Source organism: Jaculus jaculus, chromosome 10 (genome assembly GCF_020740685.1).
Source record: "Jaculus jaculus isolate mJacJac1 chromosome 10, mJacJac1.mat.Y.cur, whole genome shotgun sequence".
Lineage (NCBI taxonomy): Eukaryota > Metazoa > Chordata > Mammalia > Rodentia > Dipodidae > Jaculus > Jaculus jaculus.
The window spans coordinates 12,590,663-12,608,251 of record NC_059111.1 but is presented as its reverse complement, the minus strand read 5'-3'; the positions used below and the strand labels follow the sequence as shown (position 1 = coordinate 12,608,251).

The following is a 17,589-nucleotide window of genomic DNA, read 5'->3' as shown; positions in this document are numbered from 1 at the left end:
CTGGGGAATCAAGCCCCGAACCGGGATCCTTAGGCTTCACAGGCAAGCGCTTCACCGCTAGGCCATCTCTCCAGCCCTATTTTATTATTTATTACCTGAACTACTTCTATAAACAGAAATTTGTATTTATTTACTTATTTAAGAAAGAGAGAATGGGTGCATCAAGGGCCTCCTGCCTCTGCAGATGGACTCCAGATATATGTGCTACTTTGTGTATCTGCCTTTACATGAGTCCTGGGGAATTAAACCCAGGCCAGCAGGCTGTACAAACAAGAGTCTTTAACCACTGAGCCATCTCTCCAGCCCTGATTAGTAGTTTATATATTTGCAAGTAGGAAGAGACAGACAGAAAGAAAGAATGAGCACACCAGGGTGTCTTTCGACTGCAGATGAACTCCAAATTCATGTGCTAATGTGTTTATCTGGCTTATGTAGGTACTAGGGAATCAAACCTGGCTCATCAGGCTGTGCAAACAAGCATCTTTAACTGCTGAGCCATTTCTCCAGCCCCAGAAATCTTTTTCTTTTTCTTTTTTTTTTTTTTTTTTTTGTAGCTTCGTGAGCTTACAGATTTAAATTTGTTTAATATCTTTTGGCCCACTGGCATTATATGTGCAGGTACATGTATGTGCATGTATATGGAGGTCAGAAGTCAATGCCAGGAATTTTCCCCAATCATTCTTCATCTTTATTTTCTTTTGTTTCTTTATTTTATTGTTTATTTTTATTTATTTATTTATTTGAGAGTGACAGACAGAGAAAGAGGTGCAGAGAGAGAAGGCATACCAGGGTCTCCAGCCACTGCAAAGGAACTTCAGATGCATGCGCCCCTTTGTTCATCTGGCTAACGTGGGTCCTGGCAAGCCCATCCTCGAACTGGGGTCCTTAGGCTTTACAGGCAAGTGCTTAACTGCTAAGCCATCTCTCCAGCACCTTTTTTTGGTCTTTAGAGGTAGAGTCTCACTTTAGCCCAGGCTGACCTGGAATTCACTATCTATTCTCGGGATGGCCTCAAACTCACAACGATCCTCCTACCTCTGCCTCCCAAGTGCTGGAGTTAAAGGCGTGTGCCACCACGCCCGACTGTTTTTTTTTGTTGTTGTTGTTTTGTTTTTGAGTAGGGTCTCACTCTGGTCCAGGCTGACCTGGAATTAACTCTGTAGTCTCAGGGTGGCCTTGAACTCATGGCGATCCTCCTACCTCTGCCGCCCAAGTGCTGGGATTAAAGGCGTGCGCCACCACGCCCGACTGTTTTTTTGTTTTGTTTTTTTTTTGATGTGTGCATATATATGTCTTTATGTATGTATAAGTGATGTTATGCATGTTCCACGGCTTGCATGTGACAGTCAGAGGACAAGTTTTGGGTGCTGGTCTTTGCTTTGTGCTTTGTTTGAAGCTGGATCTCTTATTCTCATTGTTATTTACCTCATGTTCTCCAGGCTAGCTGGTCCATGAGCTTTTGGGAAATTCTCCTGCCTCCACCTCCCATCTCAGCCACAGAGGCCCAATGTAACTTCCAACTTTTTTTGTTTGTTTGTTTTGTTTTGTTTGAGAGAGAGAGAGAGAGAATGGGCATGCCAGGGCCTCTAGCCACTGCAAGTGAACTCCAGATGCTTGCACCACCTTGTGCATCATGCTTACATGGGTCCTGGGGAGTCGAACCTGGGTCCTTTGGCTTTGAAGGCAAGCGCCTTAACCACTAAGCCATCTCTCCAGCCCATCTTCTAATTTTTATGTGTGGCCTGAGGGTCTGAACTCATGTACTCAGGTTTGAGTGGCAAACACTTTATCCACTGAGCCATTTCCCCAACTTGTCTCTTACTATTTTATTTTTTTAATTAATTAATTTATTTATTTGTGAGAGAGAGGGAGAGAGAGAATGAATGATAATGGGCACTTCAGGGTCTCCAGCCACTGCCAACAAACTCCAGATGCATCTGGCCTACGTGGGTACTGTGGAATGGAACCTAGCTAGGTCCTTTGGCTTTGTAGGCAAGCGCCTTAACTGTTAAGCCATCTCTTCAGCTCTCTCTCTTGCTATTTTATTTTATTTTTTAATTTACTTTTTTATTGACAACTTCCATAATTATAGATAATACCCCATGGTAATTCCTTCCCTCCCCCCCCACTTTCCCCTTTGAAACTCCATCATATCCCCTCCCCCTCTCAGTCAGTCTCTCTTTTATTTTGATGTCATCATCTTTTCCTCCTATTACGATGGTCTTGTGCAGGTAGTGTCAGGCACTGTGAGGTCATGGATATCCAGGCCCTTTTGTGTCTGGAGGAGCATGTTGTAAGGAGTCCTACCCTTCCTATGGCTCTTAAATTCTTCCCACCTCCTCTTCTGCAATGGACCCTGAGCCTTGGAAGGTGTGATAGAGATATTGCAGTACTGAGCACTCCTGTCACTTCTTTCCAGCACCATGATGCCTTTTGAGTCATCCCAAGGTCACTGCCATCTGAAAAGAGAAGGTTCTCTACCAAAAGTGAGAGTAGCATTAATATATGGGTATGAACATTAAGAGAAGTGCTTACTGGGCAGTTTGGTGAGCATAGTAAACACATTGAGCCAGATAGCAGTAGATGTTATACCCTTAGGGCTCATGACTACCCCCTCTCTTAGTATTTTATAGGAATGTTATGTAAATGAATTTTTCCATGTTTGGAAAAAAGAGGCCCTTCAACTTTTTTTTGGCCTTAGGACTTAATGATGTTCTCACACAAGGTAGAAGAGATTTACCATTGTTCCCAGTGTAAGGAAGTCTTCTAAATTGACTCTTGGTCAGAGTCATCCATACATATTTTACATTTGAAAATTTTGACATCTATAATTGTTTTTCCTTATAGAATTATAACTATTAGAGATGGAGACAACATGTCTTAAAACCTTGTTTGTTTCCCCTCTTGGAAAGCTCTTGTGTAACTTATAATATATTGGCCATTCATGTAATTGAGGTATCCCTTTATCTTTGGTTATACATTTGACTCTGAGTGTTTTAAGACCAAGCACATAGCCAATTTTTTGTTTGTTTCATTTTGTTTTTGCCTTTTGAGGTAGGATGTCACTCTAGCCCAGGCTGACCTGGAATTCACTATGTAGTGTGTATGACCTTGATCTCATGGCAATCCCTCCTACCTCTGCCTCCCAAGTGCTGGGATTAAAGGCAGGCACTACCATGCCCAGCTTGGTAGCCAAAATTTAATCAAGGATTAATGTTGGAGGTCACTTAATGGCTCTCTAAAGGACCTAGGAGCACCTCTATAGCTTCTCCAATACTGGTGTTGTCTGTTAGGATGAGTCAGGGCTGTGCTGGCCAAGTAGTTTTCCCTTCTTTGGGAAGCCAGGAGGACTGATTTTTTTCCTCAGTTGTGACTCTCCTGTTTGAGACTGTACACTAATTTTTGTTGTTGTTGTCTGGGTCTCTGTATCTTCCCTGATCAGGAAGACAGGTAACTTAACCAGGGAGCCAGTGTAGAAGTGTCCCTTCACCTCCTGGACTTTCGATAGGCATTCTGTTGACTCTTCTGATCCTTACACATAAAATACCTTTCCATTTAATTAGATCTTCTTTACTCTTTTTTAATAATAGCTTTCTGTATGTAAGTCTTACATTTCATTAAATTTATTCCTAAGTATTTCTTGTCATGTTTAATTTTTTCAGTGCTTGTGATGAAACCCAGGGTCTTATGTACACTTGGCAGATTCTCTACAATTGAGATTCAGCCCTAGCCCTTGACAACAATTTATTTCATTTCATTTATTTATTTACTTACTCACCACGCCCGGCTCATTTTATTTATTTTTGTGGCTTTTCTAGGTAGGGGCTCTATCACTCTAGCTCAGGCTGACCTGGAATTCACTATGGAGTCTCAAGGTAGCCTTGAGCTCACAATGATCCTCCCACCTCTGCCCCCTGAGTACAGGGATTAAAGGCATGCACCACCATGCCTAGCTTTTTTTGTTTTTTTGGTTTATCCTATGCTTTTTTTGTTTGTTTGGTTGGCTTTTTAAAATATATTTTATTTATTTGAGAGAGAAAGAAAGAATGGGTGTGTCAGGGCCTCCAGCTACTGCAAATGAACTCCAGACACATGCACCCCCTTGTGCATCTGGCTAACTTGGGTCCTGGGGAATCGAACTGGGATCCTTTGGCTTTGTAGGCAAACACCTTAATGGCTAAGCCATTTCTCCAGCCCCTATCCTATTCTTTAATTTAAAGTAGACACAAATTTGGGTTTGGGGTTTGCATTTGAACCACCATAAAAATAAAAATTAAAAAATATTTCAATGAGGCACTGCAAATATCTAAGTTGCTTATATTTCTTTGGAAATGAAACTAACCATGCTATTGGCCCAAGAGTAGAATTTTCGGACAATACAGAGAACACAGGCCAGAAACACACACTATATGAATGAACCCTTTACATGCCAGTGTTGGACCTGGAAAGCAAGGCAGAAGAATCATGAGAAGGAAGGCAACCCTGGTCACATAGAGAGGTAAAAATCCAGGCCTAGTGTAGCACTTGGGAGTTATAGACTGGAGGATCCCCCTTCACAATTTAAATGAAGGGTTTTTTTTGTTTTGTTTTATTTTGTTTTGGTGGTGGTTCTTTTTTTTTTAATTTATTTACTTACTTATTTTGCAGGGGTGGGGGTGGAGAAGAATAGAAAGAGTGGACCCACCAGAGCTTCTACCCACTGCAAACAAACTCTAGATGGAGCATGTGCCACATTGTGCATCTGGCTTCATGTGGGTAGTCAGGGAACTGAACCCAGGTGGTTAGGCTTTATAGGAAGTGCCTTAACCATTGAGCCATCTCCTCAGCCTTTTTTAATATACAGATATATTTTATATATCTTTTTTTTTTTTCCCCCTGATGTAGGGTCTCACTCTAGTCCAGGCTGACCTGGAACTCCTTCTGAAGTCACAGGCTGGCCTTGAACTCACAGCAGTCCTCTTACCTCTGACTCCCAGGAGCTGGAATTAAAGGCATGTGCTATCATGCCTAACTTTCTTTCTTTTCCCCCTCTCCCTACTTCTTACCCCTCCCCCCCAACTTAAGGTTTCATTCTAGCCCAGGCTGACCTAGAATTCACTGTGGAGTTCTCACTGTGATCCTCCTACCCCAGCCTCTGGAGTGCTGGGATTAAAGGCGTGTGTAGCCACACCCAGCTTTTTTGTTTTGAGAGAGAGAGAGAGAGAGAGAGAATCAGAAAGATAATATGGATGTACTAGGGCCTCTTGCCACTGCAAACAAACTTCACTTTGTGTATCTGGCTTTACATAGGTATTGGGAGCCGGGCGTGGTGTCGCACACCTTTAATCCCAGCACTCGGGAGGCAGAGGTAGGAGGATCGCTGTGAGTTCAAGGCCACCCTGAGACTACAGAGTTAATTCCAGGTCAGCCTGGACCAGAGTGAGACCCTACCTCAAAAAAAAAAAAAAAAAAAGGTATTGGGAAATCATACCAGGGTCATCAGGTTTTTCAGTCAAGTGACTAAGTGCTAAGCTACCTCCCCAGTCCCTGGAGTTATCTTAATTTCATTGTTAAATTGCTCATTGTTAGGATAGTGACATGCAAATGATTTCTTATATATTGGTCTTGAATCCTGAAACTTCTGCACTCACTAGTTGTAAGAACATTTTGTAGAATTACAGTTAGGTTGCCGATAGCCCTGACTGCTAGGATGATGAGCCCTTTTCCTTGACGGCTAATGTTTGCAGTGACCATTTCAGTGACTCAGGAGACTTTCTGAAGTTCATCTGCTAAATCTTAAATCTGGCACATTTTTGAGTATTAACTGTAGATTTCCTGATATTAGAAATGTTGGGGTTTCAGTGCGAGGAGTACAGGCTTATTTTCAGAAGACTGAGTAGGTAACTTTCCTTTTGTCTTAGGCAACCCTGGACTATGGCATGTATTCTCGGGAAGAAGAGCTTTTAAGAGAAAGAAAACGCATTGGAACAGTTGGAATTGCTTCTTATGACTACCACCAAGGCAGTGGGACATTTCTGTTTCAAGCTGGTAGTGGAATTTACCATGTAAAAGATGGAGGGCCACATGGATTTACTGTAAGTTTAAGTTACTGCTTATTAAGTCTGCTTAGGACTTAAAGCTTATTTGTGCCCAATTCAGAAAAATGATTAATAAATAAAAGAAAAACTTGAGTATGGTTGTAATGAAAGTAAGAAAGTAGGGGCTGGAAAGATGGCTTAGCAGCTAAGGTGCTTGCCTGCAAAGACTGGTGACCCAGTTTGAACCGTAGCACCAACATGAGCCAGCTGCGCAAGGTGGCACATGCATCTGGAATTTGTTATTGGAGGCCCTGGTGAGCCCATTCTTTCTCTATCTGCCTCTCCCAAATAAATAAACAAACAAATGAAATATTAAAAATAACAAAGTAGGGATGAAGAGAAGGCTTAGCTGTTAAGGTGCTTGTCTGTGAAGCCTAGCAACCCATGTTCAACTCTCCAGACCCCACGTAAGCCACACAAGGTGACACAAGCATGTAAGGTCGCACATGTGCACAAAGTGGCTCACCTGTCTGGAGTCTGATTGTGTGGCAGGAGGCCCTGGCTCGCTCATTCACTCTCATAAAAAAAGTACTATTACAGACTAATAAAGTAATACCAGTTTTCAGTTTCAACATTTTAACAGCTTTTCTGGTAACTATATTATATATTGGTTTTATTTATTTATTTTTGAGAGTGAAAGAATGAGAATGGGTGCTCCAGGGCCTCTAGTCATTGCAAACAAACTCTAGACACATGTGCCACCTTGAGCATCTGGCTTACGTAGGTCCTGGGGAATCAAATTGAGGTCCTTTGGCTTTGCAGGCAAGCACCTTAACCACTAAGCCATCTCTCCAGCCCTCTGGTGACTTTAAAAGATAATTTTTAGGTCTGAGGTGATAGCTCAGTCAGTATAACTCTTGCATTGCAAACACCAGAACCTGAGTTATGTCAACAATACCCACACTAATGCTGGCTGTGGTGGCGTGCCCCTGTAATCTCAGTGCTGATATGCAGAAACGAGACAGGTGGATCCCCAGAGCTCACTGGCTAGCCAGTTGTATTAGTGACTTTACATGCTGCTGTGACCGAATATCTGACAAGGAGCAGCTTAGAGAAAGAGGGATTTCTTGCAGTTTACAATACTAGGGGAGACCTTCCATTATAATGGGGAAGACATGGCAGTCGGAACCGAAGCCAGCTGTCTGGAAACTGGAAGTGGGGCCAGGCTATAAAACTTCGGTGGATCCACTTCCTCCAGCAAGGCTCCATCTCCTAAAGGTTCTACGGTCTTCCCAAACAGCTGGAGACCAAGTGCTAAAACACCTGAGCCTGTGGGGAAAATTTCATATTCAAACCAGACCACCAGTCTGTTCTAATTGTTGAGCTCAAGCTCATGAGGGACTGTGGTAGACATCCTCAGACTCACTGAGATGAACTTCCAAACCAATCACAGTTATGAAGGAAGTGATACTTATTGAAGCTTTAGATCCAGGGGAAGTTCCATAATGGTAGAAGAAATTGGCCCCCTCTTTTTTTTTTTTTTAAATATTTTTTGTTCATTTTTTATTTATTTATTTGAGAGTGACAGACAGAGAAAGACAGATAGAGGGAGAGAGAGAGAATGGGCGAGCCAGGGCTTCCAGCCACTGCAGACGAACTCCAGATGTGCGCTCCCCCTTGTGCATCTGGCTAACGTGGGTCCTGGGGAACCGGGCCTCGAACCGGGGTCCTTAGGCTTCACAGGCAAGCGCTTAACCGCTAAGCCATCTCTCCAGCCCTTTTTTTTTTTTTTTTTTTAATATTTTTTGAGTTGCCCCCCTCTTAAAGGACCAGGCAGAGAGAGAAGCCAGTCGGGAATGGTGGCACATGCCTTTCATTCCAGCACTATCCCAGCACAGAGGTAGGAGGATCACCATGAGTTCAAGGCCACCCTGAGACTACATAGTGAATTCCAAATTAGCCTAAGCTAAAGCGAGACCCTGCCTCGAAAAACAACCCTGGCTGCTTCATATGCCTGCCCCATGCCTTTCCAGCCCAAGTTGACCTGGAATAATTCACCATATAGTCTTAGGGTGGCCTCAAACTCATGGCAATCCTCCTACCTCTGCCTCCCAAGTGCTGGAATTAAAGGCATGCACCACCACTCCCATCTACTAACCAATTCTTTTTTGTTCGTTTGTTTGTTTGTTTTTCAATGTAAGGTTCACACAGGCAAACCTAGAATTTACTGTAGAGTCTCAGGGTGGCCTCAAACTCACAGTGATCCTCCTACCTCTGCTGGGGTAGTGCTGGGATTAAAGGCATGTGCTACTACACCTGACTCCCCCCCCCCCTTTTTGGTTGTTATTATTCTTTGAGAAATAGAGAGAGAATGGGCACCCCAGGGCCGTCAGCCAATGCAAATGGCAACAAACTCCTGATGCTTGGACCACCTTGTGCATCTGGCTTACATGGTACCTGGAGGATCAAACCTGAGTTCTTTGGGTTTGCAGGCAAGCCTTAACTGCTGAACCATCTCTCCAGCCCCTAACCAATTTTTTTTTTTCTGTTTCTTCATTTTGAGTGTTTTATTTTTATTTATTTATTTGATAGAGAACGAGAGAGGGAGGGAGGAAAAGAATGAGTGTGACAGTGCCTCTAGCCACTGCAAATGTAATACATTATCTGTTACCTTTAGCTTTTTGTATCCATTGCTGAAAAAAAATGGGTCACTTATAAGTTAATGCTTAGCAGCACAAGTATATTTTTTCTGGGAAGTAATTGTTATATTTAACATTTCACCTAGAAATATCATTTATGTTGTAGGAAGAATGCTAGCGAACAGATGGGTATATGTCAGCCTGGTAGCTATCATGAAATCTGGTCTACTTTTCTAGCAACAACCTTTACGGCCCAATTTAGTGGAAACTAGTTGTCCAAACATACGGATGGACCCAAAATTATGCCCTGCTGATCCAGACTGGATTGCTTTTATACATAGCAGTGATATCTGGATATCCAACATCGTAACTAGAGAAGAAAGGAGGCTCACCTATGTACACAATGGTAAGGCATAGTTCTTCAGACTGACTTTCCTGAATTCTTTTCTTTTTGTTTTCTCAAGGTAGGGTCTCACTGTAGTCAGGCTGACCTGCAACTCACTCTGTCATCCCAGAGATTCTGCCCAGCCTTTGGTGGTGGATGTTGAACTCACTGAAAGATGAGTTATTTTATTTTGCAATGATATATTAACAACACAACTTTTATTATGAGGATCATAATTTCTAAGCCTATATCTGTACAATTAGCATTAATAGCACCCTGAGCAGGAATCGAGAACTTTCTCCAAATTATTCACTTAATCAATAAAATCAATAAAATGCATTAACTTCTTTATGGCTAGCAATGTAATATGAACAGTTGGCTCCTTATATCTAGTAGTTAATCCAAAAATTCCACCTATTGCATCTCAAAGATACATGAAAAGTATTTCCCAAATTGGCCTACAACGGTGATATATGTTGTTTATAATCCCAGCACTAAGGAGGTTGAGGCATGAGGAACATAAGTTCTAGGACAGTGTGGGCTGTATCAGAAGACCCTGTAAGGGCTGGAGGAATGGCTTAGCTGTTAAGGCATTTGCCTGCAAAGCCAAATGACCCAGGTTCAATTCTCCAGGACCCATGTTAGCCAGATGCACAAGGTGGTGCACACATCTGGAGTTTGGATTGCCTGGAGGCCCTGACACATCCATTCTCTCCCCCCTTCTCTTTTCCTCCCCCCTCCCCTTTTCTCTGTCAAATAAATGAATGAATAAATATTTAAAAAATAAAGTAAGGCTGGGCTTGGTGGCACATGCCTTTAACACCAGCACTTGGGAGGCAGAGGTAGGAGGACCACTGTGAGTTTGAGGCCACCCTGAAACTACATAGCGAATTCCAGGTCAGCCTGAGCTAGAGTGAGACCCTACCTCAAAAAACAAAAACAAGGGCTGGAGAGATGGCTTAGTGGTTAAGTGCTTGCCTGTGAAGCCTAGGGACCCCGGTTCGAGGCTCAGTTCCCCAGGACCCACATTAGCCAGATGCACAAGGGGGCGCACGCATCTGGAGTTCGTTTGCAGTGGCTGGAAGCACTGGCGTGCCCATTCTCTCCCTGTCTCTCTCTCTCTCTCTCTTCTCCTCCTCCTCCTCTCTGTCTGTCACTCTCAAATAAGTAAATAAAAAAATTAAAAAAAAAAAAAAAACAAACAACCAAAAAAATTTTTTTATTGACTTATTTTGCAAGAAGAAAGAGAATGAGAATGGGTGTACCAGGTCCTCTTCAAACAAACTCCAGGTGCATGTACCACTTTGTGCATCTGGCTTTATGGGGAAACCAAGCCAGGATGTTAGGCTTTGTAGTCAAGTGCCTTAAGGGCTGAGCCATCTCTCCAGCCCAAAAAGCCCTCTTTTTTTTGGTGGGGGGGAGGGTTTCAAGGTAGGGTCTCACTGTAGCCCAGGCTGACCTGGAATTCACTATGTAGTCTCAGGCTGGCCTTGAACTCTTGGTGATCCTCCTACCTCTGCTGGGAGTTCTGGGATTAAAGGTGTGTACCACAGCTCCCAGCAAAGTACATTTTTCTAAAGCTGGGTATAATGGTACGTGCTATCATGAGGGAGACTGTGGTAGGATAGCTTGTTCTTGAGTGAGACCTTGCTTCAAAAAGTGTACACCTTTTGGTGTTGAACAGGTCTTTTAACAGCAGAAAATCAGAACAGCTAACCAATTGCAGCAGAAATGTTAGATTGAATAGTTAATAAATCTGTGTTGAAAATTCTACCATTTTTTTCATGCTTTCAATAGCATTGCACATTGTATGCCAGTTATATCTAAGGCCGGGACTTACAGAGCTCTGACATACTAGTCAGAAAGGTGGCACTTTATTTTATTTTATTTTATTTTTTGGTTTTTCAAGGTAGGGTCTCACTCTAGCCCAAGCTGACCTGGAATTCCCTCTATATTCTCAGGGTGGCCTCAAACTCACGGCAATTCTCCTACCTCTGCCTCCCGAGCACTGGGATTAAAGGCGTGCGCCACCACGCCTGGCGAAAGGAGGCATTTTTAAATCTTTTTTTTTTTTTTTCTTTTGTGAAATTGTTTTCCATAGAGAATTTATGAAGACTGGCAAAAACAATTTTTTTTGCTTTTTGTGAATTTTATATATTTTTTTTTAGATTTAAAAATATCGAATTGTGTGTGTGTGTGTGTGTATGTTCTTTTTAATTAATGACTTCCATGATTGTAAACAATATCCCATGGTAATGCCCACCCTTCCTCCCCCGACTTTCCCCTTTGAAACTCCATTCTCCATCATATCCCTTCCCACTCTCAATCAGTTTCTCTTTTATTTAGATGTCATGATCTTTTCCTCCTATTATGGTCATCTTGTGTAGGTAGTGTCAGACACTGTGAGGTCATTGATATTCAGGCCATTTTGTGTCTGGTGAAGCACGTTCTTAGGAGCCCTACCCTTCCTTTGGCTCATATTCTTTCCGCCACCTCTTCTGCAATGGACCCTGAGCCTTGGAAAGTGTGATAGAGATATTATAGTGCTGAGCAGTCCTCTGTCACTTCTTCCCAGCACCATGATGAAGATTGGAAGAACTTAAAGTAGCGAACACTGGATTCCTGGAGGATGTTTTTTTAAAGTTAATGTTTTTATTTATTTTTGTTTATTATTTGAGATTGACAGAAGGAGAAAGAGGTAGAGAGAGAGAGAGAGAGAGAGAGAGAGAGAGAGAGAGAGAGAGAATGGGCACTCCATGGCCTCCAGCTGCTGCAAATGAACTCCAGATGTGTGTGCCCCCTTATGCATCTGGCTAACGTGGGTCCTAGGGAATCAAGCCTGGAACTAGGGTCCTTAGGCTTCATGGGCAAGCGCATAACTGCTAAGCCATCTCTCCAGCCCCGGATGTTGTATTTTTTTATTCTTTTAACTTATCTCTTGACTTCCACAGCTGTAACAAAAATGAATTAATTGCATGTCAGTACAGGATTGTCGGGAGAGTTCAGTGAGTTAATGTTTGTAAATGTTTAAAACAGTGCCTGAAGCAGAGAAAGTGCTATGGGAATATTTGTTTAGATAGGGAAGGAAGGAGAAGTATTGTCAGCCCAGAGATTTATCCTCTGTGTATTTCAAGTGAAAGTCTGCTGTAGAAAGTAGATTTAGTCAGCATGTCTTCTTCTTAGCCTAGTAGGATAGAGGAATTAAAAATATAAAATGATAACTTCTGCTCTCAAATAATTTCCCTTGTTAGGAAGATAAGGTGATATCATCAATTTAGTTAATAAGTAACTCTTAATAATTGAGGTCTGTAATAAATGGTAGGAAAATAGAAATGAGTGGTACCTATCTTCATATCTAAAGAGGAATAAAATATAAAAGGTATAGTAGTTGAAAGATACAAGAAAACTGATCCTGGCTCTGTTATTAATTCCAGATTTCAAAGAGCCCAGAGAACTGAACCTTAGTTTTCATTAGCTTTGGGCTTAAACTCATTTGGTAGCAAAACCTGACCTGAACTGGCCCGAGGATATTTATAATCTTAATCCTGCTTAGAGTGTCCTCTCCTAAGTTTGCTGCAGGAATGTTAGGCATTAGATTACAGTTCATCTTGTTGCTCTGCTGGAGATACTACATAATACATGGTTTATTGTAAATCTCCAAAATTTTGAATTCCAAGTAGACTTTGATTCAGATTTTTGGGTAAGGGAGTATTGGTTCATTCTGCATATTCATTACACAGAATATAGAAAATACAGATGTGGGGCTAGGGAAATGGCTGAACAGTTAAAGGTGCTTGCTTGCAAGCCTGCATGCCCAGCTTCATTTTTGTAGCATCCACATGAAGCTGGACACCAAAAATGGCATATGTGTCTGGTATTTATTTGCAGTGGCGAGAAACCCTAGCATGTTCCCACATATACATGCACACAAATAAAATAAATAAACGCTTCCTTTTATTTATTTATTTTTAAATATTTTGTTATTTTTATTTATTTTAGAGAGATATACAGAAATATGCAGAGAGAGGGAAAGGGAGGGAGAGAATGGGCATGCCAGGGCCTCCAGCCATTGCAAACAAACTCTAGATGTGTGTACCCCCTTGTGCATCTGGCTTACGTGGGCCCTAGGAAGTCAAACCTGGATTTGTAGGCAAATGCCTTAACCGCTAAGCCATCTCTTCAGCCCATAAAAGCTTTGTTTTAAAAAAGAAAATAAAGACCAGCAAAAATCCTAAGTTGAAACTTGCCAGTGTGGCAACAATGACATAGGCCTGTATCCTGAACACTCATGAGGCCAAAAGCAGGGTGATCACTTGAGTCCAGGAGTTCAAGACCAGCCTGGGCAACATAGCAAAACCCTGTCTCAAAACAAAAACAATTAAAAATCATAATATATCACCACATATCTCTTACCCTAGAAGTGGAAAGATTGAGAACCCCACATGTTGTAACCTTCACACATTACTAGTAAAATAAAAAGCTGGCCATGGTGATGCATGCCATTAACCCCAGAACTTGGTGGGCAGAGGTCAGAGGATTGCCAGAAGTTTAAGGCTCCCCTGAGACTACATAGTGAATCCAGGTCAGTCTGGGCTAGAGTGAGACTCCACCTCAAGAAAAAGTGTAAAATAATGCAAATACCTCTTACAGTTAAACATACATTTACCCCAGTAATTAGCCATTCTGTTCCTAGGTATGTACCCAGAAGAAAATGAAACACAGGTCTACAAAAAACTGTTATGCAAGAATGTTCATATCTTATTTAGTCATAATAGCTAAAAACTAGAAGCAACCCAAATGTCCACTAACAGATGAATGGATTAAGATCAATGACAGAGTATTAGTTGACAAACAGGAATGAGCTACTGACATATCATAGCATTGATGAATTTCAAAAAGCCACATACAAAGAAAATATTATAAATGTTTTGCTATGATACAAAGGCTTCTGTAATTGTGACCTGTTTATTTTGATGTTGGGATTAAACCTAGGGCTTTGCACGTGCTAAACTTTGCACTGATCTATACAGTCTCTATGTGACTTTTTTTGTTGTTGTTGTTTTGTTTTTCAAGTTAGGGTCTTGCTCTAGGTCAGGCTGACCTGTATTTCACTATGTAATTACAGGGTGGCCTTGATCTTTTGCCTCCTGAGTGCTGGGATTAAAGGCATATGTCACCTCGAGCAGTGTGATTTTTAAAAAATTCTTTTAGTAAGATTTTTTCCAAAGTATTTGCCAAAAATATAAGAGTAACAGATAAAAATTGGTCTGCTCTTGGTTTAGTGGAAGGTGGAATAGTTGGATCATATGATCGGTAACTCCTATTCTAGATCTAATACCATACTTCTTTCTAGCTGAGTAGAAAGATAATTAATATTGCTTCCTTAGTGCAGACTGTGGCTCAAACTTTTTTTCTAAGGGCTTGGTGTGAATGAACAAATCTTTGCACAAACCTTCCAAGGTCAGCTTTTAGTCTCATTTATAAATGGGACACTCCAGTGGAGTGAGATTAATTTGCCTAAGGTCATATGATAAGTAAATAATGGAGCCCAGGTTTGAACTCATTCTGTTTGACTCCAGAATTCACCACTACACTCACCTACCTTTCAAAAGAAACTGAATCACTTTACTTTTTAATCTATGGAAAAATGGAGTATCTTGGGACAGTTTTGCCTTTTCTGTTTGCAGAGCTAGCCAACATGGAAGAGGATCCCAGATCAGCTGGAGTGGCTACCTTTGTTCTTCAAGAAGAATTTGATAGATATTCTGGCTATTGGTGGTGTCCAGAAGCTGAAATAAGTAAGGAATTTCAAAGTTTATATTACGGATCAATTAAAATTTTAAGATTCAGTTGTGGGCTGGAGAGATGGCTTAGCATTTAAGGCACTTGCTTGTGAAGCCTAAGGACCCAGGTTCAATTTCCCAGTACTTAAGTAAAGCTAGATGCACGAAGTGGCACATGCTTGTGGAGTTTATTTGAAGTAGCTAAAGGCCCTGGCATGCCCATTCTTGTGCTCGTGCACTCTCTCTCTCCCTCCCCCCCCCCCCCCCCGCCAAATAAATAAAGTTGGGCCTGGTGGTGCACTCCTTTTATCCCAGCACTTGGGAGGTAGAGGTAGGAGGATTGCTGTGAGTTCGAGGCTACCCTGAGATACATAGTGAATTGCCGGTCAGCCTGGGCTAGAGCAAGACCCTACCTGGAAAAATAAAAATGAAAACAAAATAAATTAATTAAGCCAGGCGTGGTGGTGTACGCCTTTAATCCCAGCACTCAGGAGGCAGAGGTAGTAGGATCACTGTGAGTTCAAGGCCACCCTGAGACTCCATAGTGAATTCCATGTCAGCCACGGCTAGAGTGAGACCCTACCTCGAAAAAACAAAAAAAATTAAAATAAAAATAAATAAATAATTAAATAACAATTTTCTTCAACAAAGGATTCAGTTGTAAATTGGTTAAAGGCAGAGTTAAAACCAGGATAGTAGATTATAAAGTGATGAAGATTAGATCCTACTAGTAGTTACTTAGAATATTTAGATACTTTTTTACTATAATGAATTCTAGGAAGAGTAATTACAGGGTACTCAGATTCTCTGTACTCCTTGCCAGTTTTTCAGTAAGAAAGCTGGTCATGATAATTTTTACATCATGGCAAAATCCAAACCTTAGTGATTTGCTATCAGAAACGTATGACTTCTAGGCATTCACTCAGCACTGAGGAGGCAGATGTAGGAGGATTGCTGTGAATTCAGGGCCATCCTGAGACTACATAGTGAATTCCAGGTCAGTCTGGGCTAGGGCAAGACCCTACCTCAAAAAGAGAACAATAACAGTGGTTTGCAAACTCTGTGATCCAGGTAGAATTTGCTTATAATCTTGGCTAATACATACACTGTGTACACAGGAACAGATGTCATGAAGCAGTGTTTATTTCTGTGTATTATATTCTCTAATATTGTTAGTCTTCTCTGTTGTGCGTGTGGTTTTTTTTTTTCTTAATATTTATTTATTTTAGAGAGCGGGAAAGAAAGAGGCAGATAGAAAAAGAGACAATGGACATTCCAGGGCCTCTAACCACTGCAAACGAATACAAGATGCATGTGCCACCTTGTACATCTGGCATTATATGGATACTGGAGAATTGAATTCAGGTCCTTTGCAGGCTAGCACCTTAACCACTGACCAATGTCTCCAGCCTTGTGTTGTTTTAAAACACTGGTTATATCCCACTAATAGATCTGAAGACCACACTGTTAGTTTATAGCTAGCAGTCTAATATGAACACTTTTCTATGAAAAATATTTATTTTTATGCCATGTTTTAGATTTAGACATTTTATTTTAAATGTAAAATTTCGCTATAACCATATAGAATAAAATTTTGACATAAACTATTTGCTAGACATATTTAATTAAATCCTTTGTTCAACAAATAATGCATTTTGAGGTTTGCAAGGACAAAGTACTTTAAAATGTTTTCATTCCCCCCCCCTTTTTATTTTTATTTTCCTTTGGTTTTGGTTTTGGTTTTTTAAGGTAAGGTTTCTAGCCCAGACTGACCTGGAACTCACAGTGATCCTCCTACCTCAGCTTCCTGAGTGATGGGTTTAAAGGTAAGTGCTGGGATTAAAGGTGTGTACCATCAAGTCCTCAAAAAAAAAACTTTTTGGGGGGCTAGAGAGAGATGGCTTAGCAGTTAAGGTGTTTGCCTATAAAGCCAAAAGACCCAGGTTCAATTCCCCAGGACCCACATAAGCCTCTGGAGTTCATTTGCAGTGGCTAGAGGCCATTTTCTCTCTGTCTGTCTGTCTGTCTTCTCTCTCTCTCTCTGCTTGCAAATAAATAAATAAAATTTTTTAAAGAATATTTTTTGGGCTGGGTGTGGTAGAACACACCTTTACTGCCAGCCCTTGGGAGACAGAGGTAGGGGGATTGCTGTGGGTTCAAGGCCAACCTGAGACTACATAGTGAATTCCAGGTCACACTGGGCTAGAGTGAAACCCTACCATAAAAAATAAAAAAATTTTTCTTTTCCAGTCCCCGCCCCCCAAAAGGGGTGCAACTTTAATCAATCAACCTGCTACTACAAAGACGGGTGGTTGTTTTCATACATTCAAAGCAGCTCAATCTGGGAGTACAGGCTAGTGGGAGAGCCTTGCATGTGTGAGGACCCAAGTTCCATCCCTAGTCCCACTAATTAAATAAATGGTAGCATGCTTTATACATAAATTATTTTTTACTATGAGAAATGTAATATTAGAGGGAATGGTCAGTCACCCTAAACTTTCTGTGTCTAAATTCTTTTGAAGCTCCTAGTGGTGGTAAAATTCTTAGAATTCTCTATGAAGAAAACGATGAATCTGAGGTAGAAATTATTCACGTTACATCCCCAATGCTGGAAACAAGGAGGGCAGATTCATTTCGTTACCCTAAAACAGGTACTGTACTCCACTGCATTTATTCTCATTCATTCAGAGCTATTATCAATACCAATAGATTTTGAAACTGCTTACAATGCACTCTTCCAGACACAAAATGGCCTGGATATCCAT

At 41.3% G+C, this 17,589-nt stretch overlaps 1 protein-coding gene across 2 annotated transcripts in view; it reads left to right on the top strand.

The window, feature by feature from the left end:
* Positions 1 to 17,589, top strand: part of Dpp8 (dipeptidyl peptidase 8) — a 75,183-nt gene that overhangs the window by 20,260 nt on the left and 37,334 nt on the right. For both annotated transcript variants that reach the window (XM_045160213.1, XR_006639302.1), the window contains exons 5-8: positions 5,901 to 6,074; positions 8,894 to 9,062; positions 14,729 to 14,839; positions 17,347 to 17,475. In XM_045160213.1, the coding sequence (XP_045016148.1) occupies positions 5,901 to 6,074; positions 8,894 to 9,062; positions 14,729 to 14,839; positions 17,347 to 17,475 (583 nt within the window). The remainder of the gene's footprint in view (positions 1 to 5,900; positions 6,075 to 8,893; positions 9,063 to 14,728; positions 14,840 to 17,346; positions 17,476 to 17,589) is intronic.